The 27383-nt window shown below is 46.2% G+C and overlaps 1 protein-coding gene across 1 annotated transcript in view; it reads right to left on the minus strand.

The window, feature by feature from the left end:
• Positions 1 to 27383, minus strand: part of PIP4K2C (phosphatidylinositol-5-phosphate 4-kinase type 2 gamma) — a 111238-nt gene that overhangs the window by 54149 nt on the left and 29706 nt on the right. Inside the window, exon 4 of the mRNA XM_029594928.1 lies at positions 4563 to 4709. Coding sequence (XP_029450788.1) covers positions 4563 to 4709 — 147 coding nt within the window. The remainder of the gene's footprint in view (positions 1 to 4562; positions 4710 to 27383) is intronic.

Below are 27383 nucleotides of genomic sequence, written 5' to 3' on the forward strand. Positions count from 1 at the left end.
GTGATCCAATTGTGCGTGTACCAACATGTCCCTGATGTTTCGGCCTCTTGTTGTAGCAAAAATGGAGGTTCTATAAATTCTTTATGCAATGACAAAATATGCCAGTGCTTCTTAATGGCCGAAATAATAACGCCCGTGGCTGTCGATTGTTGTAATACACATACTAATCATGAAGTGTCCTTTTTGGGTTTATATGACAACTGTTGGCGGTCACTGAATTTTGCTCTTTTAGATGCCCTCTGAATGGCCTTATGGGGATATCCATAGCCTCTAAATCTCTCTTTTAAAAGATCTGCTTGAATTTCAAATTCCATGTCTGTTGAACAAATACGCCCGATTCTAAAAAACTGGCTCACTGGTAGGCCAATTTTAAAATTATATGCGTGATGGGTTGGAAATTTCAGTAGGTTGTTCCTGTCCGTAGATTTACAGAATACCGTAGTGTTGAGGGATCTGTGAAGTTTAGTAACTTCTATATCCAAAAAAGTGATCTGATACGGTGATGAATATGCTGTAAATTTCAAATTGCTGTCCACTGTATTAATCCATGTGAGGAACCTCTAATCGTTGATCCAAACTGATCCAGATGAAAAAGATGTCATCTATAAAGCTAAGCCAACATCTAATATCTCCTCACCATTCTGATGTTACTATGTAACTCTCTTCGAAATTGGTGACATACAAGTTTGCTACAGCTGGTGCTAAAGGAGATCCCATAGGAATCCCATGTATTTGGTGAAAACAATCCTGTCCAAACCAAAAATAGTTGTTAAATAGCACTATTTCTGTTAAATCCACCAATAACTCAGTTGTAATTCTATGAGGTGTTGTCAGTTGTGACAAGGTTTGAGAAAATCTGTAGGGCACTTTGTTGGGGGATATTAGTATACAGAGAGCTTATATCCATGGTAACCATAGCTCTCTGTAATACTTCCTCCACCTTCTCTATAATAGTCTGAGTGGGATCACTTTGTGTTTGCTCATAATATTGTGGATCTTGTAAATGAACCATTAATTTATTAATATGTGTGACCTTATCTTGGATCACCACAGCGCCCCCCCCCCCCCCCCCTTGTCAGCAGGTTTACCTACTACCTGAGATGACTGTGATAAATTTATCAGAGCTTCACGTTGCATCTGTGTTAAATTGGTGATGTTTAACTGGTGTAGCCTCATATGCGGCCAAATCCTGTAAGACCAGTTTATGAAAAGTTTGTACATGTGGATCTGCTGGTCCGGGCGGCTGCCAATTAGAACGTGGTTTAACTACAGACGGATCAAAACTGATTGCACCATCATAAAAAACAGCCTTAAATTCAATTTACGTATAAATCTTTGGATAGACACTCTACTATCAAACTTTGAGTATCTGGTGGTGGGTACAAATGACAAACCCTGATTGGCCTACCAGTGAGCCAGTTTTTTAGAATCAGGCGTATTTGTTCCACAGACATGGAATTTGAAATTCAAGCAGATATATTAAAAGAGAGATTTAGAGTCCGTGGATATCCCCATAAGGCTATTCAGAGGGCATATAAGAGAGCAAAATTCAGTGACCGTCAATAGTTGTCATATAAACCCAAAAAAGGACACTTCACGATTAGTATGCGTATTACAACAATCGACAGCCACGGGCGTTATTATTTCGGCCATTAAGAAGTACTGGCATATTTTGTCATTTATAAAGAATTTATAGAACCTCCATTGTTTGCTACGAGAGGCCGAAACATCAGGAACATGTTGGTACATGCACAATTGGATCACAGTGTTCCCATAGAGGAAATTGTAGGCCATCAGTCATGTGGATGCTGTTGTTGGTGCCATCAAACTATCAGGCTGATTCAGTAAAGTCTGCGGGAGAGCGGACGAACGCCCGCTCTCCCGGCGCGCGCACCGGCCCTTCGCCGGTGCACGCTATTCTGTATTTAAATTAGGTGACATGGTAAAAACGGGGAAAAGGAGGCGCTAGGGACACTAGCACATCCCTAGCACCTCCTTTTTGACAGGAGCGGCAGCTGTCAGCGGGTTTGACAGCCGACGCTCAATTTTGCCGGCATCGGTTCGAGCCCACTGACAGCCATGGGCTCGGAAACCGGATGCTGGCAAAATTGAGCGTCCGGTTTTCGGCCCAACAGCCGCGGGAAGAATTCAATTTTTTTTTTTTTTTTAACTTTTCGGGCCCTCCGACTTAATATCGCTATGATATTAAGTCAGAGGGTGCACAGAAAAGCAGTTTTTACTGCTTTTCTGTGCACTTTCCCGGCGCCGGAAGAAATTAGCGCCGACCCAAAGGTCGGCGCTAATTTCTGAAAGTAAAATGTGCGGCTTGGCTGTACATTTTACTTTCTGTATCCCGCACGCATACCTAATAGGGCCCTCAACATGCATTTGCATGTTGAGGGCCCTATTAGGTGCCGCAGGTTGGACGTGTATTTTCCTCCCCTTACTGAATAAGGGGTAAGGGAAAACGCGCGTCCAATAGCAGGCTAACCGTGCGCTCCGGAGTGCACTGTACTGTATCGGCCTGTATAGTAGGGAAGGAATGGGTGGATCCTGTCACACAATACAAAGTTTGGAGAAAGAGTAACTCCTGTAATGTGGTGAACGTAATCATTTGCCCATGTCCCAAACTTTATATGGGTCGCACATCGCGCCCAGTACGCATTAGATTGGGGAGGGGGGGGGGGGGGGGAACACAAGTCGCAGTACACTACAGCCAAAATGAAGGCTCCTATGGTGCAACATTTGAAGGAAGCAGGACATGGTATAGCAGATTTAAAATGGACTGTATTGGAACAAGTTATAGTTTCACACGTGGAGGGGACTTGAGTGTACGACTAAACGCTCGTGAATTATTTTGGATCTACACCCTAGAGTCGTCACATCCAGCGGGGATGAATGAAGAGCTAAATCTGTCCACAGTTTTGTAACATTTATGTTTCCCGTTCGGCTGTAATACTTTCAGTGCAAGTTTATTTAGATTAGTTCCATTAGGTCCGCTTCAATACTAGTGTTTGCATTTCAAGTTGGGGAGTTCTTCCCTATCAGGTCCGACAGTATAACATAGCAAATGGTGGTGTTTTCAACCAGGTCCATTGCATTTGACAGCTACATTATCAAGAAGGCGTGGTTATTGTAAAAGAAAAGCCATCTTGGCTAAAACCCCTTGTAGAATAGAACACTTTAATATGGTGGATTCCCATTGGCTATTTGGTCCTTAAAAACTGCTGGATTGGTTCAATACTTATGTCGAGGAGTGGGTTTGTAAGGAGTAGACTCTGGAGACAGGTTCAGTTGACATTCAGACCGGGAGAGACTTGAGATTTGGACATCTGGAGAAACCATGAACCTTTGTGGAATTTAAAGAATAGTGGTGAAGACTGGGAGAGACTAATATCAGCATACCCGCAGAAACAACAACCTATCGTGGAATTCAAGGGAAGTGGTGAAAACTTAACTTAAATGTAGTGAGTTTGAGAAGGATTGTGTGGAAATTATCATCTGTTTGTACTGTTTGCTACGTAGTATATTCCCCTGAAGAAAGTCGATAGCGACTGAAACATGTACATGCCGGGACTTTCAAGCATCTATTGATTTATCGCAGATGTATTTTAGACACACATTACCACAATAGTGTTACACCATTGTGGGAATATATTATTGAAAGTTTTTGAATCCTTTTAAAACAACAAGTTTTGGAGTTCTTTCAGAATATTGTTTATTGGATGTCACAAATACAATAAGAATAACTTTATTGGATGTCATTTATACAGAAAAATATTCAAATATAAGCAAAACAATTTTACATAAAAAGCTTACCTAAGGAGGAGGTTGGAGGTTAATGATTATAACATGCGTATATGGTGCAGGGATGCCTACACGATTATATGAAACCTTCAACTAAATCCTTTAAATATTTTAAAAAAATAATATATTGAATGATTATACTTATTTAATTTTGCACCACAGTCGTGTAGGTTATAAAAATCAGTACATTTTTGAAGAAAAACAAGATACAATTATTGAACAGTAAACACATCACAGGGAGTTTGGAAGAAATGTTTATTATACAGTGATCGAACAGAGCGTTCATTTTAGTGATTGAGTATAAATTATATATCACTGTCAGGTGGCTTTGATTTGTATAGGTTTGTCACATAACTCAGAATTTAGCCAGTTAGATGAATATTTAGGCTCATCAGATGGCTAGAATTTAGCCGGCTAAGGGCCTGATTCATCAAGGTATTTTCCCATAATGAGAGAAAAGCCTTAGTGAATCAGGCAGTAAGTTAGGAGTATTCAGAGGGTGTAACTGGAAGGAGTTGAGTTAGCTGGCTAAGTCTAGTCGGATCAAAGACCTGTCCTAAAGTTAGCTGGCTATAATTAGCCGGCTAGCTTTAAGATAGCCAATTATATTCAATAATTCAGTTTCACAACTGAATATACCTTCAAGTTAGCCAGATAAATGTATTCAACTAACTTTGCTAGCCCAACTGTGTCTGAATATAGACCTCAAAATAAAATATGACTACAGAATGGAGGTCTTTGGCCTGCATTCTCACCTGGTGGTAGTGTGAAAGAAGATTATGCACATCAGCAACATCCTCGCTCGAAATCTCTTTAATGGCTAACGTCCTGTCGTAAGACAATAGAAAGCGGCTATCATGGGCCTCGTTCTCGCTGTATGGAGGGCTGCGTGTCAGGGAGACCTGCAATGCACAGTCATCAGATAAAGATTCACTTTCTGAGTTCTTCTCTGCTTAGCTGAAGAGCCAGAACCAGAAGTAAAGCAGTGTCACAATATGGATGAGATGCTGGCGCACACTGAGGAAGACGAACATTTGTGAGGTGGGCCTGCCACTCCCATAAAAGAAAATTATTCCTTACCTGCTAATTTTCGTTCCTGTAGTACCATGAATCAGTCCAGACGGTGGGTTATGTCCCCCGTCCAGCAGATGGAGTCAGATCAGAGCTCGAGAGTGCCACCTCATATAGCAGCGCACCCTCTGCTGGAGCTCAGTATCATGTATAACAAAGCCCAAAAAGAGCAAGAAACAAAAAACAATTTGGATCAAACAACTGACGTAAGTAAACATCAAGAACAAGAACATGTACGACCCAGAACGAGGTCGAAACAGTGAAACCTATGAGGAGCTGTACCAATCCCCTTAGGAAGAAAAAAGAAAGAGACAGCTACAGAGACAAGGCCGAGCAGAGGTTCACAGTCCCAAAGTGGTGGGCGTCTGGACTGATCCATGGTACTACAGGAACGAAAATTAGCAGGTAAGGAATAATTTTCTTTTCCCTGTACGTACCAGGATCAGTCCAGACGGTGGGATGTACCAAAGCTTCCCTAAACCGGGTGGGCCCCTGAGAGCCCTGCTCGGATAACCTGATCGCCAAAGTGCTCAGAAGGCGAAGGCGGTAGGTGTAGCCGATAATGCCTAGCGAAGGTATGCAGCGACTTCCACGTCGCTGCCCGGCAGATCTCCTGAGGAGAGACCGCACGAGACTCTGCCCAAGACGCAGCTTGAGAGCGTGTGGAATGAGCTCTGACGCCCCTAGGCGGATCCCGACCGGACCCAATATAAGACGCTGAAATGGCATCCTTGATCCAGCGGGCGATGGTCGTTTTTGACGCGGCGGAGCCCTTTTTAGGCCCCGACCAGAGCACAAACAGGTGATCGGAAACGCGAAAATCATTGGTAACCTCTAGGTAGTGGAGGAGCACCCGCCTGACGTCCAAATGACGAAGAGACTTCGAATCCACAGGAGAGAACGCCGGGAGCTCCACCGTTTGATTCATGTGGAAGGAAGAAACCACCTTTGGAAGGAAAGACGGGACCGTACGAAGCGAGATCCCCGCTTCCGAAATGCGTAGGTAAGGTTCCCTGCAGGAGAGAGCCTGCAGTTCCGAAATGCGGCGGGCAGAGCAGATCGCCACCAGAAAAACGGTCTTCATAGTGAGGTCCTTCAGCGACGCGCCCTGTAGAGGCTCGAAAGGCGCGCCCGCCAGTACTCGAAGAACCAGGTTGAGGCTCTACGACGGACAGGGATCCCTGACCGGTGGCCGCAAATGACGGACCCCCTTCAGGAAACGTGCGATATCCGGTTGGAGAGGCAGGGAGACTGTTGTCTGTACCAGGACATTCAGAGCCGCGACTTGTACTCGGAGAGAATTATATGCTAGTCCCTTATCCAGCCCATCTTGCAAGAATTGAAGGATCAATGGGACCGTCGCCTCCGTGGGCCGGGCTCCATGGTCGACACACCAAGACTCGAAAACCTTCCACACGCGAACGTAGGCCACGGAAGTGGAAGGCTTGCGTGCCCTGAGCATCGTGGAGATTACCGCCTCTGGATAGCCTCTGCGGCGGAGGCGGCGCCATTCAAAAGCCAGGCCGCAAGACAAAAGAGTGCCACCTGCTCGAAAAATACCGGTCCCTGTTGGAGGAGCCGGGGAAGATGACTCAGCCGGATCGGTCCGTCCACCGACATGTGCAGCAGGTCTGCAAACCAAGGCCGACGCGGCCACTCCGGCGCTACGAGAATCACGGGGCCGCTGTGATTCTCTATTCTGCGAAGTATTTTGCCCACCAAGGGCCAAGGAGGAAACACATAGAGCAGCTGACCTTCCGGCCACGGCAGAGCGAGAGCGTCCACCCCCTCTGCCCCCCGTTCCCTTCTGCGACTGAAGAAGCGCGGAGCCTTGGCATTGCCCGCGGTCGCCATCAAGTCCAGTCGCGGGGTTCCCCAGCGACGAACCAGGAGAGCCATCGCCTCGTCGGAGAGAGACCATTCGCCGGGGTCCAGTCTTTGTCGACTCAGATAATCTGCCTGAATATTGTCCACGCCGGCAATGTGAGAGGCCGCGAGCCGAAGCAGGTGAAGTTCCGCCCATGCCATCAGGGGCGCGATTTCGGCTGAAACCTGAGCGCTTCTCGTTCCTCCTTGACGATTGATGTAAGCCACAGTGGTCGCGTTGTCTGAGAGAACCCGTACCTCCTTGTTCTGAAGCAGAGGGAGGAAACGTTGCAGCGCGAGGCGCACTGCCCTGGTCTCCAGACGATTGATCGGCCACCTCGCCTCCACCGGAGACCATGTCCCCTGTATGGCGCTGCGCTCGCAGACGGCGCCCCACCCCACGAGGCTGGCGTCGGTGGTCACCACCACCCAAGATGGGACTGCTAGAGAAACGCCGCGAGCCAGGTGATCCGGGACCAGCCACCACTCTAGGCTGTCGCGAGCCAACTGAGGAAGAGGCAGAATCACGTGATACTCCTGGGACACCGGTTTCCAACGTGAGAGCAGGGACGCCTGCAGAGGGCGAAGGTGTGCAAATGCCCAGGGAACCATGTCTATGGTGGATGCCATCACTCCCAGAAGCTGTAGATAATTCCAAGCGGTAGGTTCCGTCAAAGACGCGAAGAGCCTGATGTGCTCCCTCAAGGAGAGGGCCTTGTCCGCTCGGAGGAAGACCATTCCCTGCTGAGTGTCGAAGGTTGCTCCCAGAAAATCCAAGCGCTGAGAGGGAACTAGGGAACTCTTGGACAGATTCACCACCCAGCCTAGGGAGCGAAGCATCTCCAAAACTCTGGTCACCGAAGCCTGTCCATGTGAGAAGGACTTTGCCCGCACCAGCCAATCGTCCAGGTAGGGATGTACTAAGATCCCCTCCCGAAGGGCCGCCGCCACCACCACCATGATCTTGGTGAAAGTTCGTGGGGCCGTCGCGAGTCCGAAAGGAAGAGCCCGGAATTGAAAATGCTGATGCAGAACTTTGAAGCGTAGATAACGTCTGTGGTCCGGACGTATAGGGATGTGTAGATACGCCTCTGTCAGATCCAGAGAAGCCAGGAACTCCCCCTGGTGGACTGCTGCAATTACCGACCGTAACGTCTCCATGCGGAACCGACTGACCCGCAGCGAGCGGTTTACTTCCTTTAAGTCCAGTATGGGTCTGAACGAATCGTCCTTTTTGGGAACTACGAAGTAGATGGAATAATGGCCCGAGCCCACCTCGGCGAAGGGAACGGGAACAATAGCCTCGATGTCTTGGAGTCGGTCCAACGTCTGTTGAACCGCCATCCGCTTGAGATCGGAGCCGCAAGGAGAGAAGACGAACCTGTCTCTTGGCGGACGGACAAATTCCAAGGCGTAACCGTGTTGTATGGTGTCCAGCACCCACTGGTCTGAGGTTATCCTTACCCACTCCTCGAAGAATGCCGAGAGTCTGCCCCCGATGGGCGGACTGGAGGAGTGGGTCGCTCTGGCATCATTGGGAAGGCTTGGTGGAGGTATTTCCCTGTCCCGAGGCCTCTCTCGCGGGACGCCGCCCGCGAAAGGAACGGGACCAAGGCTGTGATCTACTGGGAGCTGTACGAGAACCAGGCTGTCGGTACGACCTGTAACGTCGCTGCGCCCTAGCCCTGGTCCTAGAGGAGGCAAATGCCCGGTAAGGACGCTGCCTGTCTTCAGGCAGACGATGAACCGAGTTCTCACCCAGCGACTTGATGATTTCATCGAGATCATTGCCGAAGAGAAACTTCCCCCGAAAGGGCAAAGAACCTAGGCTCGACTTGGACGAGGCATCCGCAGACCAATTCCGCAGCCACAGGAGCCTTCGTGCTGCCACCACAGAAACCATGGACCGAGCAAGAACCCGGAAAAGATCATACAGGGCATCAGCTCCGTAAGCAATGGCAGACTCCAGGCTGTCGGCCTGGGCGGTTTCCTCCGGAGGCAACTGCTGGGACGTTAAAAGCTGTTGAACCCACAGGAGACTGGCCCTCTGAGTCAAAGAGCTGCACATGACGGCCCTCATTCCCAAGGCCGAAACTTCAAATACCTTCTTAAGGAACGTCTCCAGCTTGCGGTCCTGCGTGTCCCGTAGGGCTGTCCCGCCCGTGACGGGGATCGTGGTCCGTTTCGTCACCGCTGAGACCGCCGAATCCACTTTAGGGAAACGAATGAAATCCAAAAAATCCTCCGGTAAGGGATAAAGTTTTTCCATGGCACGGGTGACCTTCAAGGACGCCTCAGGGACGTCCCATTCCCCAGTGAGAAGCTGTAGAAAAGACTCATGCACTGGGAAAGCCTTCGCTCTAGGCCGGAGTGCAGCCAGAACTGGATCCCCTTTTTTTGATGAGGTCGCGATCGCCGGGGTCACTGGAGCCGGAGGATCCGGAGGTGGATCCAGATCCAACTCCTGCAGGGTCTGCTGGAGGAGATCCTCCAGCTCCTCTTTGTGGAAAATGCACAGAGCGCGAGGATCGTCGCCCTCCGCCTGTCCCTCCGGGTGTGCAGGGTCCAGAGGATCCAAGGGGTCAACCCCCGACGGGGAAGCCGCTCCTACCAACCGTGGCTGAGATGGCAAAGCAGAGGTCCCCGGAACTGCCCCAGCCGGGGTCAGGGACCCGGAGGGAGGAACTGTGAGCTTAGGAATCTTTGGAGCAGGAGGACCTGCTGGAACACCTCCTGGGGCTGCCAGGCCCTGTAAATAAGCTGTGTGCATCTTGAGAATAAAGTCCGGGGCGAAAAAGGGCAGCCCGGGAGGCGCAGCAGCAGCAGCATCCCCTGGGGGTGGATGAGCGGGTCGACCTTCCTCGGGACAACGATGTAGGCGGGGGGGCCCCCTAACAGCCCCTATCTCCTCCGGCGAATTTCCTGCGCTCAGATCCTGTTCCAAAATGGCCGCCTTTCCCGCCATCGGCGAGGAAGTGGCCGGCCCTCGCTGCCCGGGCTGCGGGGAGGATGGCGTCGGGAGCGAGCCCGAGGCGTGCGCTTCACCTTCCCCCTCGGGGAGGCAACGTGGACACACACCCTCCCGCGAAAAACGAGACCCCGGGTCGCCGCAGGTCTCGCAACGGGAGAAACGCGGCATGACAGCGCCGCTAGAAACAAACGCCGCGGGGGGGGGGCCAAAAAACGAAGCGCACCGCGGGGGGCCCTAAAAGGCCTTCACAACCCGCCCGACGAGTCCGCAAGCGCTGGCGGGAAAGTCCCTTCTGCCGGCGCGCCCAGGCCCGCGAAAAGGCTGCCGGGCCGCGGGACCGTCCAGGAAAATTAGCTGAAAATAAAAACTTGCACAAAGTAGAAAACTTACCCCCCAAACGAACCCTGAAAGGGACTGAGAGGTAGCACAGGAAGGAGACAGAGCAGAGAAAAGCACGCCTCCTCAGAAATTAAAGTTAAAAATTTTTTTTTTTTTTTTTTTTTTTGTACAACTAGATCCAAATTGCTAAAAGAAATAAGACATGACAGGAAGAACTGAGAAAAGAGATAAAATAACCAAAAAACCTGTCACACTGGGGAAGCACTGATTTCCCCAACTCGCATCTGCTGGAGTCAGAATGATACTGAGCTCCAGCAGAGGGTGCGCTGCTATATGAGGTGGCACTCTCGAGCTCTGATCTGACTCCATCTGCTGGACGGGGGACATAACCCACCGTCTGGACTGATCCTGGTACGTACAGGGAACCAAGCAGTTTCTATGGCTGTATCACATCAGCAGCTACATTTCAGATTCTGTAAAAAGTGTTTTTTGTCTTTGGGGGGGGGGGGGGGGTAAGAAAGAAGTGTGACAGCACACAAAAAAAAATTCTGTCCTCTGAATGCAGAAAAAAAAAAAACCTAGTAAAGAAAATAAATTATGAGGTAAATGTGGATATATATAAACTTAGATATGTCTCATGATTTAAGTTATCTATATACCTATATATCAAAATTAAACCTAAAAAAGGGGAGGGAAAAAAGCACCTAATTTAGCTTATAATATTTGATATCATCAATTATTCAAGTTAAAAATTCATATTTATTGAAAAAAATCTTTAAAAAAGTATTTTGTTTACATACAATTCAAGATACTCGTACATAAATTTAATATAAAGAATACACAATTCCTACATCTAAAAACCACTTTTCATCCCTCAACTATGACTAATCTCACACTATCACTTATCCTAGTCACTTTATACTTAAGCACAGTAACAATTCATCACAAAATAGCTATACATTTTCATGTATAAATCATTTCCATCAATAAATGCATGAAAATAAAATTTACACTTCATATAGCATTCATCCACTTATCTATTTTTTAGTAATACAGTACATTACGGAAAAAAGAACTATTACAAGGAATGAGGAGTCAAAATCAGATGTTAAACGAACCACACGGTCACAATATCAAGTATCCCATTAGTTTTTAATTTATCAAGAAAAATTGTCATCTATATAACTTTCTTTGTTACAGAAGGGTTTATCTTTCGTTCCGACCACACGGTATGATTCATTTTCTATGACAGTGTCTCTTCAAAAATGTTTTCGTAAACTTAAAATAATTCAATTTTTTAACAATAGCACACAGATGAGAGCCAACACGTTGACTAGACCTTCTAAGTGGACTCCGCCAGGTCCAATAGATCCAGCTATTGCAGGTTTTGAAAAGTTGGTGATAAGGGACTTAGAGGTTTTAGAACATGCACCGTTACAGTTTACAGAATATTACAGTGGAGGAGCGGGAGGCTTGTTCTTCACTCCAGAATGATCCCTCTATAACTATATGCCCGGCCGACAAGGGGGGGTGGTATTGTTATTCTTGATACTGTAGCATACGATAGGGAGGTTATGCGACAACTTTCAGATACTAAATGTTATTTACCTCTGGAAGGGGATCCTACAGAGGCATTACAATGTGAGATAGAAGAGATATTAGAGGAAGGTTTGACTAGCAGGTTGATTACTCAAAGAAAAACATTTTTTATTTTTTACACAGTCCCTAAAATACATAAGCCTCTGATTTCACCACCAGGTCGCCCAATAGTATCTGGGATTAATTTGATATTGGAGCCCCTATCCAAATATGTAGATTCATTTCTTAATCCTTTGGTAAGTCAAATTAGGTCATACATTCGTGATTCATCAGATTTTATTCTTCAGATATGATCTATTACAGATGTCCAAGATGACTGGCTATTGGTGACAGCGGACATCACTTCGCTTTATACAAGCATTCCACAGGAGGCATCCTTGAGGTTGATAAAGCAATCATTAAATGCCAATGCTGTGTCAGATAAATTAGCTCAGTTCATAACTCAGCTGGCATCTGTGGCTCTTACAAAAAACTTTTTCAGATATAAGAATCAGTATTACCCGCAGACTCAAGGCACAACCATGGGAGCCACTATGGCTCCCTCATTGGAGTGTCTGTATGTAGCCCAATTCGAGGAACGATATATTTACCCTTCCCCCTATTGGTCTAAAATAGTGATGTGGGTACATTTTGGAGATGATATCTTTTTATATCTGGAAGGGTACTTCACAGGAATTGGCAGAATTTACAGTATGGATAAATACATTGGATTCTAATCTGCAATTTACGCAGTCATCCCATTTACAGTCCATCTCGTTTTTGGATTTACAAGTTTTTAAACTTGATAAACAGCTGAGTACATCTATTTTTTCAAAACCAACAGATCATAACAACTTGCTGCATTTTCAAAGCTTTCATCCATATAATTTGCGGATCCATATTCCTGTGGGACAGTTCTTAAGGTTTCGTCGCTTGTGTGCTACTACTAATGAGGAATATAAAAAACAAGCAGGTCTCATGCGAGATAAATTTCTGGCGAGAGGATAGCCAGCCAAGGCAGACAAAAGAGCATACAAACGAGGTTTATATGCTGATCATGACTTGTTGTTACAGACAAGACATAGGGCTGAGGGGGAACAGGCAGTATGTGTTTTACCATTTTCTGCTAGGTCTCACAGTATCCAAGAGATTATCTTAAAACATTAGCATATACTTGCTTTATATGCATCTTTACAAAATAGACCTATTTTTGCCCATAAGAGAGGAAAAAATTTACGTGACCTGTTAGTCTTTTCAAATTCACGGGAGGAGCGATCAGAAATAGCGTGGGACAATATACATGCAATGGCTGCTCGGTGTGTAGACATGTTTTTGTCACACAGACTTTCCAACATCCGGTACTTCCGATTCAATATAGATTGAAGGGACACTGATTGCGGTACATCTAGGGTCATTTATGTGATCATATGCCCTTGTTTGAAGGTATACATTGGGCATACTAAGTTACCAATAATAACTCATATCATAAAACACAGAAGTTGTATCCGTACTCAAAAGCAGGAAGCCCCTCTCGTGAAGCACTGGTTAGATCAAAAACATACTCTTGATCAACTGAAGTTCTGTGTAATTCAGCAATTACAATCCCGGAGAGGTGGTGCTATCTCTCAGAGTTTACGGCAAACGGAACAGAGATTTATTTATTTATGGTGGACTTTGATACCGAATGGACTCAATACCATGATAAATGGGAAGCATTTGTATGAATGTATTATAACTATACATGCTGAGTGGTGATCTGGGGAATATTAATTTCCCCTGATCGGACCACACGGGAGTAGAGGTGTTTTAGATAGGTGGGTAAAACCATGTGTGATTGGATAAAGGGAGGACATGAGGAAGTATTTAAATGGTGGCTAGCTACGTAACGGAGCCTCGTTATGGAATCGATAGTACAAAGCCGTTTGGTCAGCATAGATGAATAACTTAAGCTAATGTGTGCAGTTATGTGATACTGTGGTGGGCATTTAGATGGATTGATGTGAGATGGCTAAGAATGACGTGGGACTTTGTTACAAGGGGACTGGTTTTTTTCTATCTTTGACAGAGAGCAGATATAGAGAAAGTGCAATAATAACATTTCAAACATCTTTGACATTCACACCCCTCTAAATATTGGAGCCCTTAACAAAGGGATAAGCATTTGTAAGTATAAATATTTTGGGCGGTATATGGGGGTAATAATACGCTGTGGCGTCAGTTTTGATGTTTAAAATGTTCTTTTAGGAGGTCGAATCAATGACAGCTTGATGCATACTAAGAAGCTCATTGGATAATGGAACACAGGTGAGGTTTTTTGAACATTTTGTTGTCGGGAGAGCACTGCTGTTCGTTAAGTCTGCTGTGAACATAATTAAATAATAGTTAACAAATTTGAAAATTCAGTGGTGGGGTAATTGGTTATTTTTTAAATATCTGTGTCAGCAGTAATAGGAATGCCATTGAGTTCTATTTATCTATGTTAATGTTAGTATATATAAAATACTTACCTACACAGATCTGTCTTTTGCCAAAAGCAAGCATTGCCTTCTTCCGGGAAACACTGCTGACTGTTCAGCCATCCAGAACATCGTCTGGGAATAACTATATTCATTGGACTAGAGCCGGGTATCAATTCTGAATAATCAGACATCCAGACCTCTTGATCTGGGAAAAACTTTCTTCGGACTGTGCTAATCTGTCCGGAAATGAGGATTGAGTATGACCTGCCAGCAGCACACATACAATAATTCATCCAGCCGGAAGGTGTATGAGAACCCGGCGTTTTCTCGATCTTGCCCCCATGTTGATTAGGTGGGAGTGAGTTGAGGTAAAGAATATTTTTTTGAAATAGTGTTTTTTTTTTATATAAAAGGAATATTTGAACATTATAGTAATGTATTTACAAAATTATATGTAATATGTATTTTAGGATTGGGTATGGTGTGTTTTTATGGGGTTAGGGTGGTAGTTAATGAGATTGGGATAATTAGAAATGTAGTAAATATTGTAGGGCATTACACTCTGAGCACAGTTAGTAATGGATTGTGAAAGCAAATGCCATTCAGTGTTTTAAAACATGTTTTTCTTTATTAGATACAGTTAATACTGAGATTGAATGTTTCGTGTGTAACTGATGGTCATGTTTGAAAATTAAAGCTCCCCTGAAGAAGCCATACAGGCAAAACGAGGCCTTGTTGGGATATATAAAAAAAATATATGAATAAGCCATCATTTGATACAGTGGGAAACGGACAGGGACAAGTGAGTAATGAGGTTATGCCATCAAAATTACACAGTGTGATATTAAGAAATGGAAAATTATGGTCAGGCATAACAGTTCTTTTTTCAGTAATGTACTGTATTACTAAAAAATAGACAAGTGGATGAATGCTATATGAAGTGTAAATTTTATTTTCATGCATTTGATGGAAATGATTTATACATGAAAAAGTATAGCTATATGTGATGAATTGTTACTGTGCTTATGTATAAAGGGTGACTAGGATAAGTGATAGTGTGAGATTAGTCATAGTTGAGGGATGAAAAGTGGTTTTTAGATGTAGGAATTGTGTATTCTTTATACTAAATTTATGTACGAGTATCTTGAATTGTATGTAAACAAAACACTTTTATAATAATACACATACACACTATATATATATATATATATATATATATATATATATATATATATATATATATATATATATATATATATATATATAGTGTGTATGTGTGTGTGTGTATTATTATAAAACATAAAACCAAAAATTTGGCAATGTCTACCTAACTAGTGCTTGATATGAGCCACAAAAAACCCCTAAAAAAGGGGAGGAAAAAAGCACCTAATTTAGCTTATAATATTGGGTACCATCAATTATTGAAGTTAAAAATTCATATTTATTGAAAAGTCCTTTTATAAAAGTATTTTGTTTACATATACATACATATATATACACACACACACATATATATATATTTATGGCACCTTTGAAAGCTATCATGCACTGTGCTGTAACCCAAGGGTAGCTGCATATATGCATCTGAACTTTCCAATGAACAAAGCTGAAGAGAGTTACAGAAAATGCCAATCACCATTGATGGCAAAGAAACAAATTTTTCCATTATTTTAAAGGCTTTAAGTTTAACAAGTTGGATTTTCTTCAAGCTCTAAGGACAAACGCATTAAAGTAAAATGCTGCAGGTTTTTTTTTTTTGTTTGTTTGTTTTAAGGTAAAAGTAGTTTGCTTTAGGGATGTGAATCGTTTTTTGACGATTTAAAACAATCGTCAGATATATTTTAAATAGTCAAAAATCGTTAGAGCCGCGATACAATAACAATTTCCCCGATTTATCGTCAAAAAACCGTAAATCGGGGAGGGGGAGGGCGGGAAAACCGGCACACCAAAAAAACCCTAAAACCCACCCCTGAACCTTTAAAACAAATCCCCCACCCTCCCGAACCCCCCCCAAAATGTTTTAAATTACCTGGGGTCCAGTGGGGGGGTCCCGGTGCGATCTCCCGCTCTCTGGCCACAGCTGCGTTAAGAGAAATGGCGCCGGTGGCCCTTTGCCCTTATGTGACAGGGCAAAGGTAGCGCCGGCACCATTTTGGTTCCTGGCTCCCGACGTCACGCGTGCAGATCACTCCCGGACCCCTACTGGACCCCCAGGGACTTTTGGCCAGTTTGGGGGGGGGCCTCCTGACCCCCACAAGACTTGCCAAAAGTCCAGCGGGGGTCTGGGAGCGACCTCCTGCACGCGGGCCGTATTGCCAATATTCAAAATGGCGCCGGCGCTACCTTTGCCCTCACTATGTCATACAGTCTGTGATTAAGCTGTAGTGTAGTCGAAAAGACGGTGACTGTCAGGGAGAAGGGCAGGTCAGCATGGCTAATTCATCCTATCTACGGAAACACCGTTTACGGTAAGCAAACTTGCTTTTTCCCCGTTGATAGCAGGGCTGAATTAGCCATGCTGTCATGGGAATCCCAAGCTCCTCATCATGTTTTTTTTTTTTTTTACGTGATCATTAACAGTGTGGCAGTCACCATTAATAAGAGGATAGAGATTGCGTGCCCTATTTTCGCATCAGTGGCTGTTTGTTGATCAAGGCAGTAGTGAGATGTGAAGGTATGGAGCGATGACCATGTAGCTGCCTTACGAATGTCTATGGGTTGTACATTTTTAAGATGTGCCTAGGAGGCTGCCACTGCTCTGACTTGGTGAGCTTTAGGAACAGAATGTAGCGGTAACCTCTGTCGTAGTAGAATGTGATGCACTGTGCTATCCAGCTGGAGATGGTGCGTTTGGCCACTGGTAGTCCAGGGGCTTTCGGGTTGAAAGAGACAAAGAGTTGAGAAACACGGGAGTCCGTGTTTGTTCTCTCTTTGTAGTATGCTAAAGCTCTTTTGCAATCTATAGTGTATGCAGTAATTTTTCCCTATCATTTGCATGAGGTTTAGGGAAAAATATGGGTAGTTCTATGGTTTGATTGAGAATGGAATTGAAAAACCACTTTTGGTAGGAAGGATGGGTGGGTTCGGAGAACCACCTTTTGGTGATGAAACTGTAAATATGGAGAATAGTGGACCAAGGCCTGTAATTCACTGACTCGTTGTGCTGAAGTTACTGCACCCAGGAATACAACCTTCCATGTGAGGTATTTAATATATGCCGAGTTCATGGGTTCAAACGGGGAAAGCATGAGCTGTTCAAGAACTATGTTGAGGTTCCACAGAACTGGAGGTTTAGAGATCGGAGGATGAAGGTGAGTTAACCCCTTAATGAAACTGGAGAGTAAGGGATGATTTGATATAGGAATAGTGTTAAATGGTCTATATGATGCCGCTATGGCACTGAGATGAACTCTAATGGATGATGTTGCAAGACCAGCTGTGTACAGTGTATGAAGGTAATCCATGAGTAGCTCAGGTGAGCAGTCCAATGGTGGTACGCCATTGGAAGTGCACAGGTAGAGTTTCCATTGATAGCTATAATTTTTCCTCGTTGAGAGTTTCCTGGATTCTAACAAGATGAATTGTGCCGAAGTGGAAACTCCCTGCTCTGTTAGAAGGAGCCTCTCAATCACCATGCTGTCAGATGGAGAGATGGGTGTAGAAGTGTCCCTTGATCTTGGAAGAGAAGATCTGGGCGATTCGGTAACCGAATTGGGTCCGTGATGGATAGTCGGAGAAGGAAACTGTACCATGGTTGGAACACATGGAGTCTAGGAGCCACCATGTTATGTCCCGTCTCATCTCGGAGGTCAACGATAACTTCTGCGTCAACGGTTGTGACTTGTTTCCATTGACGTTTTAGTCCCCATTGCAGGCGTCTCATGTGTAGCCTGGAATTGGGAACCATGAAAATAGTCGCCGCCGTGTGGCCTAGGACTACTAGAACTTGTCTCGCCGAAGGTCTTTGAGTATTGTTCAACACATGGAGAAGTTGACGCAATTGTACTATTCTTTCGATTGGGAGGTATGCCCGGTTGCGAGTGGTGTCCAGGCATGCTCCTATAAACTGTAATGTTTGTGTTGGCTGTAGATGTGATTTCTGAAAATTGATCACTAGCCCCAACTCCTGTAAGCACTGTATCACTCGGAGGTGGTAGATCAAGTCGTCCGGAGTCAAGACGATTATCAGCCAATCGTCCAGATATGGAAAGATGGTTATACCCTGTTGTCTGAGATGAGCCACTACCACAACCATGCACTTGGTGAAAACCCTGGGTGCAGTCAATAGTCTAAAGGGGAGAACTTTGTATTGGTAGTGGTGATGCCTGTAGTGAAAGCATAGGTATCGCCATGAGGATGGATGGATTGGAATATGTGTGTAGGCATCCTTCAGATCAATGGAACACATCCAGTCATTGGGTTGAATTAGAGGTAGGATCGATTTCAACGATATCATTTTGAATTTCTCTTTGGTGAGAAATTTGTTCAGTTCCCTCAGATCTAGTATGGGACGAAGGCCACCCAACTTTTTGGGTATGAGGAAATATGGGGAATAAAACCCCGCCTGTTGAGTTTTCGGGGAAATCCGTCGAATGGCCTGTTTGCAAAGCAAAGCAATTTCCTCCCCCAGTTGTGGCTGAAAGCCTTGATTCTTTAGAGTGGAAAGGTGAGGTAGTATGGGTTTTGTGGTAAATTGGAGTTGGTAACCGTGTCGTACTCTCTCTAAAACCCATTGATCGGATGTTATTCTCTCCCAGGCTGCCCGGAAAGAATGTATTCTGCCAGATGGTGCCTGATGTCGTGGTGGTGGCTGGGTTATTAAAAAGATGGTGTTGATTTTACTGCAGCCGGTTGTTGTGTCTGCTGTCTCTGGTTACGTGGCTTACCCCTACATTGGATTGGGTTGTGCTGTTGCGGCGGCGGACATTGGTAAGATGGATACATCTGTGTATGAAAGGATTGATAAGACCTGTAAGGTCTACGGGCATAGGACTGTCGACGAGTAGATCCCACATAACACGTGGTCGAGTAGTGAGGTTGTGATGTTAAGGATTGGACTGCTAGAGCTTCCTCTTAATTTGCCCACTGTGTCCTGAAAACATTCTCCGAACAGGTCTCCTGTACACGGGAGGTTCGTTAGTTTCTCGTGTAAATCTTCCCGTACGGTGCTGGAACGTAACCATGCCATCCTACGGGCTGCGATGGCTGTTGCAGATGCCCTGGAAGATGTTTCAAATCCCTCATATATCGACCGCAGAAGGTGTCGAGAACACTCCTCCATGTCATGCAGAGGCGGTGGTATCTGATCTGCCGTCGAGGAAAGCATACCTTTTGTGGCTTGTATGCACTCATATAGGTATTGTACCATGTAGAATTGATGGTGCATAATGCGGGCATTCAACATTGAGTTGTGGTACATCTTCCTGCCAAACTCAATCCAAATATCTGTTATCTTTGCCTGGTGGATATGAGGTATGCGACTTTGCTTTTTTGAATCTTTGCATCGCAGATTCTACCACAACTGAGGCATGTGGTAATTGTGGTAGTGAATAAGGCGATGTTTTCCACATATGAAATTGTATATCCATTTTTCTTGAAACAGCTGACAGAGAGTAAGGTGTTTCCCAAGATTTCTGTAAGACGGTATGTAGGAGTTCTTGTGGTGGAAGAGATGTCTGTTCTCCTGGAGCATCGAAAATTTTTAGGAGACCAAAAGGTTTCTGATCTAGGGTCTGTCTCCTTTTGGACTTCCAGGTGTAATAACGTACCGAATTTTTCTAAAAATATTGGGCACGTAAGGTCCTCTGGAGGGGAATATGGTTCCTGCGGTTCTTCCTGCAGGTCCGATGGGAATGTTTGCGGAGACATGGAATTGATAGATGTATTTTGTTTCTGAATTGGTGAAAATGGTCTCTTTGTTAATGGGGATGCTGGAGGCTCCACCGAAGGTTCTCTGGAAGTATGTGTATTGTGTTCCGGGGAACTCACAGATAGCTCGTTAGACATCTTAAAGGCTGATTGAAGAGTTTCCTAAAACCCTAACGACTGAGATAATTGAAAAAAATGCCTCTTATGTGAGAAGGCATTGTTGGACGACCAGATTGTTTTGGTAATTCACATGCTTTAGGTTGCACTGGAGGCATTGGGGGGGGGGGGGGGGGAGTACTTGGAACATCATATTTCCTCCCCATCTTGCCGTCTGTGGCCTTAACAGAATTACCCGAGGATGTAGATGCATTAGAGGAAGTGATCTGTATTATTTCTCTATGAGATAAGGTCTTTGCACCTTGTGCATGAGATGACCTAGAAGTAGAAGGGCTCAGTTCCCATGTTTCACTCATGCTCAAAGCCTTTTTGTGGTGCGAGTGATGTGAATGCCTCTGGTGATGGCGTTACGATGATCCTGTGTGGATCCCTTGTCCTGACGGCGACCGTCTTCTACGTTCTGTTTTCAAACATGTGGAAGTGGATCTCGAAGAGCATGAAGTACCCGAGCAATTTGGTGTTACATCTGGAGAGGTGGAATGAGATACCTCTGTGAACTCATGTCGTTTTAACCCATGTGGTATTGAATGAGATTGGTGTTTGGACTTTTGAGACGCTTTCTGTGGTATCTCTTGCGGCGCCGTAACAGTCAGGGGTTCAATGTGATGTCTAGGCGTCGGGCTCCTCAATGCTCTATGGTGTTGTAGTCCATTGTGCGCCCATGTCTTCGGCGTCGTGTGCGCCGATGTTTTCGGTAGTTTGTGCGCAGATGTTTTGTGCGCCGATGGTGTTTTGGGCACAGAAGTTATATGCGCAGACAATGTTTTGGGCACAGAAGGACCCTTAGGCGCAGAAGTTTCAGGCGCCGTTGCTTCCGGCACCAATAATTCAGGCTCTCTCGGTCCTCTTGGATCCTATGGCCTATGTCGTCGTGGGCAGTCCTTACCTCCAAGCCTGGAAGGTTGAGGGTCCCACGACGACGCTCCTTTTTGAGCTGAAGCCATTGTTGTCGAGGGGCCAGGCGAAGAATGAGCTTCCGATGGCTCCGATAAACTGAAAAGTTCCCGTATCCGATAAGCCCGCTGTTTTTGGGCCCTCTGGGACATTTGGGCACAACATTCACAGTTTTTAAAATTGTGTTCTGGCCCCAGGCATCAGTAACATCGGTCATGGCCATCCGTGACCGACATTACCTTGCCACAGGTACAGGGTTTAAACCCCGATTTTTTAGACATTTTAAGAAAAATAATAAAATGCTGAGGAGAAGTCAGCTCCGTGTGCGATCCCGCGCGCGGAAAGAACAGACTGAGGAGAATCTGTTATTTTCCTGCGCGGGAACACACGCGCAGTCGCAGAGAGCTAAAATCTAATCTCTGCTTGGTAAAGCTCCGCCTCCCGGACCTGATTGACAGATCCCATGACAGCAAGGCTAATTCAGCCCTGCTATTAACGGGAAAAGGCTAGTTCCACATGAAAGGAGTCAGCAGATTCTTAACCAAGCTGTTCCTTAAAAGCCCTTTCATTCTTCTTCATCCTCTAATATTGTTTACGTACTTCAGAGGAGAAATTAGTTTTCTTTAGTGTAGACAGATGGACTTAGGACAATGGGTTGTGTGCTCCCCCGCTAGCAGATGGAGACGGAGTCAGGTTTCCAAGCTTAGATACACCCCTGCAGTGACCTCAGCCCTTCAGTATTCTCTTCAAAAGCCATTGAGGACATACTATTGAACAAACTTAAACTTTATTAAAACTTGGTAACAGATAACAGTAACTGTACTCGACCAAATAAATGCTGAATCCCAGCAAGATTAGAGATGTCCTGATCTAGGGATTGGGCGATGGCTTACCATTATCCTCTTGGAATCTATATTTGTTTTACGGATGATTCCTTGGCCCCATTCTTGGGCAGCCGTGGGCGGGATGCAGAGTCCATCTGTCTACACCAAGGAAAATGAAATTATCAGGTGAGTAATTTCTCCATTTCCAAGTGTGTAGCCAGATGGACTCAGGACCAATGGGATGTACAAAAGCTACTCCCAATCAGGGCAGGAGGCTGGCCGCAGTCTGGTTAGCACTGCCCTTGCAAAGGGTACATGCTCTCGGGCCTGAACATCCAGGCGATAGAACCCGGAGGTGGTGTGTAAGGAGGACCACATCGCCGCTCAGCAGATGTCGACAGGAGACAGCAGACTAGCTTCCGCCCAAGATACTGCCTGAGCCCTAGTGGAATGAGCTTTAACCTGAAGAGTAATTGCTTTCCTGCCTCTACATAGGCTCCCATGATCACTTCCTTGATCCAGTGAGCTATATTAGCTCACGAAGCTGATTCGGCCTGTCTCTTTCCACCGTGAAGAACAAACAAGTAATCAGTCTTGCACACTGGTTTTCAAACTTCAAGATACTGCACCAAAAGCCTACAGATGTTTAAATGGCGGAGGAGGTGGTATTCTTCCATGTCCTTGAGCCTATCTAGGGATGATTCAATGCACTGATTCAAGTGAAACTCCGAGCTATCATGGGCAAGAAGGATGGAACAGTATGACATTGTAACATTCCCGGAGAGATCCGGAGGAATGGTTCCTGACATGACAATACCTGTAGTTCAGCGATGCGATGAGCAGAGCATATTGACACCAGGAACACCATTTTCAGGTTAATAAGTGCAAGGAAAGACTGTGCAGAGGCCAAAAGGAGGGCCCTATCAAAAACTCCAAAACTAGATTAAGATTCCACAAGGGAACTGGCCACCATAGGGGTAGCTGGAGGTCCTTCACCCCTTTCAGAAAACGGGCCATGTCATGATGAGCCAGCAGGCAGATTCCGTTCACCTTGCCCCGGAAACAGGAGAGAGCCACTACCTGGACCTTCAAGGAGTTAAGGACCAACCCTTTATTCAAGCAATCTTGTAAAATTTCCAGAACCAGTGGAATTTTGATAGTCTAAGGGGCAACACCATGTTCCTCGCACTAGGCCTCAAGTACTCTCCAGACCCGCACATATGCTAAGGACGTAGAGAACTTCCATGTGCAGCGCAAGGTGGTAATTTCTGCCACTGAATATCCATGCTTCACCGGGTGAGCCCTCTCAAGGGCCAAACTGTAAGACAGAATCAAGATGGATTCTCAAGAAGGACTGATCCTTGCTGAAGCAGGTCCCTGTGTGGTGGTAGGCACAGGGGTGATCTCCACCCGGAGTCTCTGCATGTCCGCATACCATAGACGCCTGAGCCAATCTAGATCTATTAGTAGGACTAATCCCTGTGGTTCTCAATTCTGCTAATGACCCTGCCAGAAGAGGTCATGGAGGGAAGGCATATAGCAAGTCCTCTCATGGCCAGGCCTGAACGAGAGTATTGATCCCCAGGGACCACTGATCTCTTCTGTAACTGAAGAATTGGGAAACCTTCGCATTGTGAAATGCAGCCTGCAGGTCGATGGATGGGAGGCCCCAGCGATCTACCATTAGCTGAAAGGCTTTGGTAGACAACGTCCATTCTCCTGGATCCAGACTCTCCTCTGATGTTTTCTTTCCCTGCAATGTGGAAGGCCGAGATCATCTGTATATGCAATTCCGCCCATTTCATAAGGAGTTCAATCACATGTGACTCTTGCTGGCCTTGGTTCCCCCCCTGGCGGCTAATGTAGAGCACAGTTTTTGCATTGTCCAATATCACGTGGACCACCTGACCCTGGAGTATGTGGCCGAACTGTAGACATGCCAATCTGACTGCCCAGGCTTCCAGGTGGTTTATGCTCCAGAGCGAGGCTCGCATCTGCCATGAGGACCAGCCAGTTCGGCAGGAATATGTTTACACCCTTGCCCAGGTAAGCTTTCTGCAGCCACCACTGGAGTCGAGAACATACTTCCACCGGTAGGTGGAGGTGAATCGAAAGTCTTAAGACAGGGGGTTTCCAACGTGACAGCAGGCAGCATTGAAGTGGTCGCCTGTGTGTCCTTGCTCACAGAACCACCTCCAGGGTTGACGCCATCAAACAGATGTCCTGCAGATAGCTCCACATTGTTGGGCAAATCAAGTTAGTCAACTGACACACTTGGGACATCAACTTCCTTATCCGCGTGGGCGAGAGGAAAACATTGCACTGCTTGGTGCCGAACCAGACTCCAGATATTTCAAGGACTGGGAGGGTTTGAGACTGCTTTGGTTCATGTATACGACCCAACCAACTTCCTGAAGCAGGTAGGATACCTGATGGTCACCCGGAGACTCTCTTCCATGGGCTTCGCCCTGATCATCTAGTTGTCCCAGTACAGGTGCACCAGAATTCCCTCTTTTCTCAGTACTACTGCTACGACCACCATAATCTTGAAAAATGTTCTGGGGCGGTGGCCATGCCACAAGGCAGTGCCCGGAACTGATAACAGAAGCCCAATACTGCAAGGCATAGGAAACGCTGATGCTCTTGGCAGATCGGAAAGTTCTTAACCTCCCTGGACCTTGGAAAGGTCCAGGGAGGTTAAGAACTCTCCTAGTTGTTCAGCCATAATCACGAAGCACAGAGTTATCATGCAGAACTGAATTACTCATAAATGTCGGTTGATAGTCTTGAGGTCCAGGATGGGGTGAAAGGAACCCTCCTTCTTGGGTACGATGAGATAGATGGAATAATGCCCCGTATCTTCCTGGGGCGCAGGTACTGGGAATTATAGCCCTCAACCTGAGAAGTCTTACCAAGGTAGGCCCCACTGTCTGCTTTCCGTGCTGGAAGTGGCAAGGAGACATCATGGATATGTCCCAAAGAGAGTAGCCAAACTCCAGCATGTATTCTTCTCATATGACATCCAGTACCCATTTGTCCGAAGCAATCTCAACCCACCGTTGGTAAAAAGGAGGGACAGCCAACCTCTTGTCTTCTCACTGCGAGAGTGGGTCGACAGAACTTCATTGGGGGGGGGGGGGGGGGGGGGCCTTCGGGACAAATGAACTCAAACTTGCCCCTCTCTTGGACTGCTGACTACAAAAGGACAGAGGCTTCTGAAATGTCGAGCTTCTGTAGGGCCAAAAGCATTGGGAGCCCCTGGGCCGACCCCTCATGGGCGAGGGTTGCTGTAACTACTTTCTCTTATTTTCTAGTAGCCATGGCCCTGGAGATTCATCCCATTTACTGTCCAGCTTTTCCAATTTGCTTCAGACAAGGAGTGATCCCTTAAAGGGCACCTTTGTGGGGTTTACCTTAGAGGTCACATCAGCTGACCAATTTTGTGTTCATAGCTGTCTTCTGGCTGCTACCACTGAGGCCACTCCTCTTGTCCAAGGTACGGACTAGATCAGAGCCCGCATCAGATAACAGGGCTACGAGGCACAAGAAGCAATCTGTAAGGTAATTGCTATTGCATCAAAGGCTTGTTTAAGGATGGACCCCATCCGACTATTATGCGCATCCTTCAAGGCTGCTCCTCTCTCCACTGGGATAGTGTTGGCTTCGAGACGGTGCAGACCAATGCATCCAAATGCTCTCTCACTGCTGGATCCAGTGAGGATAGAGCTAACTCGTCCCCCCTTTTAAAACTTGCATCTGGAGTGCCCCCAATCCAGGTCAATCAACTCCTGGATGGCTTCCAGTACTGGAAAGTAGCAAGAGGCTTTCCGTAGGGAAATAAGTCTAGACCAAGGAATCTGGATCCTCCTCCGTGTCACCTGGGCCAGGGATACCCTTGGTGAGGCGAAGCATGCCTTGAGATCTGTTGATAGGAGTGAGAGAGGGAGGGCTTACCAGTTGAGGTTCTGTCCAGACAGGGACCAGTGAGGTAGCAGAGTGCGCCTGTACGAAGGCTTGCAGGCCCTGGAAAAATAATTCCATCCAATAAAAGGCAGGAGGGCCCATGCCTAGCCCAGGAAGTATTGGGGCAGATGCCACTGAATTTCCCTCTCCCATGGATGGCCCGATCCGGGATACTTCCAGTTAAGGCTGTGGCTAACCCATCATCTGAATGGGAGGAACTGGGCTTAGCAAAGTCCGAGGAAGCCAACTTTCCTTGGGCTTCCTTAAAGTGCTGACACAGGTTGGAATTCAGGTCAGGCTGAGAAGCCTTAATACGACAAGCAGCACAGAGAGCAAGGCACTTAGTTTTCTTGGTTGCCGGTGCCACTGATGGCGGTAACTGCATGTTCCAATTGGCTCGTACTTAGATTATATGCGCACAAATTTAGAGTGCCTAGAAGGGGCGCAGCGAGGTGCACACTTGGTCCGCGTGCTCAGCTTTTCTTGTATGTGCTTACGACGTTGTGCGCTTAAGTACGCGCTGACGCGCACAGCTGTCACACTGCATGTACCAACGTCTTACAACACACAGCAACGAGCACAAGATGGCGCCGATGAGGCTGACCACACGGTGTGCCTAATGCGGGGCCTAGCCCACAGAGGGCTGCTCAACCTGCTCAGAAGCCCAACTCCCCTTACCCCCCCACGGGCGCAGGAACGTCGTCAGTTCAGTGTGCCGAGCATGGAGACCAGAGGAAGCCTACTGGAAATCCCCCCAATCGTCTCTGGATCAGTAATTTTTTTTTTTTTTTTACTTACCTGGGCTCAGTGCTTACTGGCTGAGTTCAGAAACAGTCTCCAGCTGCAGGGGGAGAGAGCTTTGGCTGTCACTGCCGCACTTGGCTTCCTGCACCTGCTGCTTCAGCAGCGTCCATGCTGGGAACCGGCTACTGAACCAAGGCACACCTCTCAGGAATCTCTGATATCACCTCAGGAATTCTCAACTGAGGGAGAGACCTTTTAAGTATCACCGCAGGAGAACAGGACTCAAGTCTCTCTCTAATTTAAGCGTAGACATTTCTTCTTCCAAAGGGTACAGTGATCCCGATAGGGAAAGCACGTCCACATTTGCTAGGAAATGGAGAGATACTGAAGGACTGAGGTCACTGCAGGGATGTATCTATGGTGATGTCAGCTTCAAAACCTGACCCTGTCTCCCATCTGCTAGCAGGGGAGCATATAATCCATTGGTCCTGAGTCCATCTGGCTACATGCTAGAAAAACATCCTTCTCCCCTTGTTTGCCTTATTTACAATCATCTCGTGGAAAAAAAAAATATGAAAAAAGCGTACCCTGTACAGCTAAGTGGGGGATCCTGCCAGGCAAGCATGCCTCCTGATCCCCTTCTCCCCCCAGATCCTTGCTTTGCTTAACTTAAGCAATGAAAATAATTTTATCAAGCCTTACTGTGGCTAGTGGTGAACTGGAAAGAAAGAAAAAGCTATATCCACTCTGTGGATCCTGCTAGCTAGCAAGTACTCTGAAGTGGTCTCATATGAGCCTTTGCTCAGGGAATCATATTGATGG

The sequence above is a fragment of the Rhinatrema bivittatum genome, chromosome 3 (genome assembly GCF_901001135.1).
Source record: "Rhinatrema bivittatum chromosome 3, aRhiBiv1.1, whole genome shotgun sequence".
Taxonomy (NCBI): Eukaryota; Metazoa; Chordata; class Amphibia; order Gymnophiona; family Rhinatrematidae; genus Rhinatrema; species Rhinatrema bivittatum.